Below are 2,733 nucleotides of genomic sequence, written 5' to 3'. Positions count from 1 at the left end.
AGACGTCTGTGATGAAGTTTCATATTTTGCCTTTTTTTAGATTTTGCCTTTCAAAAGTGCTGCATGGACTGTCAGGTGAACACAGAAAAAAAATTTTTTTTACCTTCTCGTTCCTATCTCAAAATGTAAATTTTTGTGTTAATGGGTTTTACAAGATAAACATTCATTAGTGATTGCACATGTTCCCCTGGAGCATTGCTGTATTCCTTGCACGGTGAACACAGCATTAACAGATGTCCCAGTGATTAGTAGGTCACAATGAGGACCTCACTATCAGTACTTACTCCACTGACTTCAAGCCCAAGATGGGTCTTGAACACAGCTCAAAAATGTCAGTGCCGACGTTATAGTACACAGTTGTCTATTGATCAGGATCTTGAGCTCCGTTCCAGCATTACTGTCTGTAGAATGAGGTACAACCACCCTTAAGCCCGTGCCCCTACAAATCAAATAAAAAACATAAACACAGACAATACAATAATAATAAACAACAACCAATAAAACAAGAATCACTTTAGACATATCAGATGCACCATCCAGTCCTTAAATGTCATCAAACTCTGTCTTTCTAAATGGATGACAATCCTTGAAACATCACACATTAGTTACAAATTAGGAAAGAGCTACAGGTTTGGTCAGAAGCTCCGACTCTTTCGCATGTTGTCTGTGTTTCACTGAACTGGCTCAGCTCCAGCTGAGACTCTGCAGCGTTTTTTATATTTAGTTTCCTCTTTATGTCTTGGAAGCATTTTCGGAACGCTCTCTGAACAGGAGTAGAGGAGTAGTAGAATATTATCGGGTCAATGCTCGCATTGAGCGTGCTCAGCAGCAAAGCATACACCCTCCAACGTGGGTTTTCATTCTGTATGAACCCAATGATGTGGGAAATATTGTAAGGTGCAAAACAGAGGGTGAAATTGAAGAGCGTGGCCACCGCCAAACAGGTGGCTCGATATTTTTTCTTCCCTCTGTTCTTGGGCATTGACATCAACAGCCTGACAAAGTTGACATAGCAAAAGGTTGTTATTATAAAGGGGACGCAGAACATCACAAGGCTCCCTTCTAGTCTAAATGGCATTACCAGTTTCATCTGTTCCTTGGAGAAAGTCTGATAGCATCTGTCCTGATGACTGACATTACTGGGCAAGAACATTATGACAATGAAACTGACACTACCCTGTAGGGCACTGAACCCCCAGATGAAAACGGAGACCCAGACGGCATGGACTGTTTTCCTGCTGACTTTGTATTTGATTGGATAAGCAACCCCCATGTAACGCTCAATGCTGACTGCAGTCAAGAAGAGAGTACTGATGTATATACTGCAGAAGTATACTAATACCACAATGGGGCAGAGGAAACGGGGCATAGGCCAGTTCATATCCGAAGCCGCTTCCACCATTTTAAAAGGAAGGAAAAAGAGAAGAAGCAGGTCAGAAATGGTAAGGTTGAGGAGGAAAATCGTCACAGGAGATGGCTTTTGTCGAACCTTGACCAAGAATGTATGAAATGCCAGGATGTTGGAAGGAACTCCGGTAACAAAAGCCAAGATATAGACAAATAGAACCAACGGAATATGTATTATGGAGTCCATTTCAGGCAACGTTCTGTCTATGAAAGAAGAAATTAATAAATTATTATTATTATTATCCTTTATATATTGTCAACATATCATGCAGTTCTTTACAGAAAATATTTAAATAATTCACATCAACCCCAGTGGTGCTTACAATATAAATTCTCTACCGCACAAACTAGAGTCAAGTTCGTCAACGGTCAAATAAGCCACCAGCATGTTTTTGACTGTGGGAGAAAACATGAGCTCCAGGCCGAAACCCAAGATCACACAAGGGATCACACAGGGCCCGATTCATTAAGGAACGCAAAGTGAACGCAATTTGCTTCTAAAAACAAAACTACGCTATTTGAATGCCTGTACGCCCGTATTCAATTTCAAGCAGATCTGAAAAACCGTCTCTTATTGAATATGGGTATAAGTACGTTCTGCCTATAGGGCACTTGCAGGATATGCACAATGCAAGTCCCAGCAGAACAAACAAGTAATTAATTATTGTCACCTGTTAAAAATATATTATTTTAGAAATAGACATTAAAAAAAAACATTTTTTTTTACGTGAAATACATTTATTAGGATGTTCTCAATGCCTACGGTAAATAAAATTAATTTTTACAGTAGCTCCTAATTGCAAACACATGTCCTGGCATGCATAGTGTATCGTCATCATTGTCATTCGGCCCTTACACCCACCCTGGAGCTGGTGCATGACGTAGTTGCGTTCTTTGGCGTAAGTCACGCTTTCGTACATGCGCAGAGTGAAAATACGCAAAATGCGGCACACAGATGGGCTTGCGTTTCTTAATGAATCAGGCCTGAAACCTCAACCCAGTTAGCGCAACTTGTAGAAATGACCTTTGCTACAAATGAATCCCACTGAACATGATATTAATAAACTAGGGAAATACTTTGACTTTGTAGGAGAGAAATAAGTGAGACATTTTTTGAAGGCAACATTGTGTTGTTCATAAACACTTGTGGAATTATGAGACCGGACAATTGGAACAGTAACAACTTGTACACATAATCGCACGGACTCGGTTATGTAAGGATGAACTACGCAGACAGGAAGCATCTGAACACATTACATAATTCTTTTACATCTTGCTTTCTCTTTGTTGGCTCTCGTTGCATTGCAGCTGATGTGTCTGCTGTTA

The 2,733-nt window shown here is 40.2% G+C and overlaps 1 protein-coding gene across 1 annotated transcript; it reads right to left on the bottom strand.

Annotated features, from left to right (window-relative positions):
* Positions 1-601: 601 nt before the first annotated feature.
* LOC142107459 (free fatty acid receptor 2-like) lies at positions 602-1,594 on the bottom strand. The gene has a single exon (XM_075190894.1). The coding sequence runs from the start codon at positions 1,592-1,594 to the stop codon at positions 602-604; it is 993 nt and encodes a 330-aa protein (XP_075046995.1).
* Positions 1,595-2,733: the final 1,139 nt, after the last annotated feature.

Source organism: Mixophyes fleayi, chromosome 11, assembly GCF_038048845.1.
Source record: "Mixophyes fleayi isolate aMixFle1 chromosome 11, aMixFle1.hap1, whole genome shotgun sequence".
NCBI classification, from domain to species: Eukaryota; Metazoa; Chordata; class Amphibia; order Anura; family Limnodynastidae; genus Mixophyes; species Mixophyes fleayi.
Note: the sequence above shows the minus strand (reverse complement) of the source record. Positions and strands in the feature narration are given on the sequence as shown.

Coding starts and splice junctions, on each gene's coding strand:
- LOC142107459 (XM_075190894.1), bottom strand. CDS start 1,594: ATGGACTCCATAATACATATTCCGTTGGTTCTATTTGTCTATATCTTG.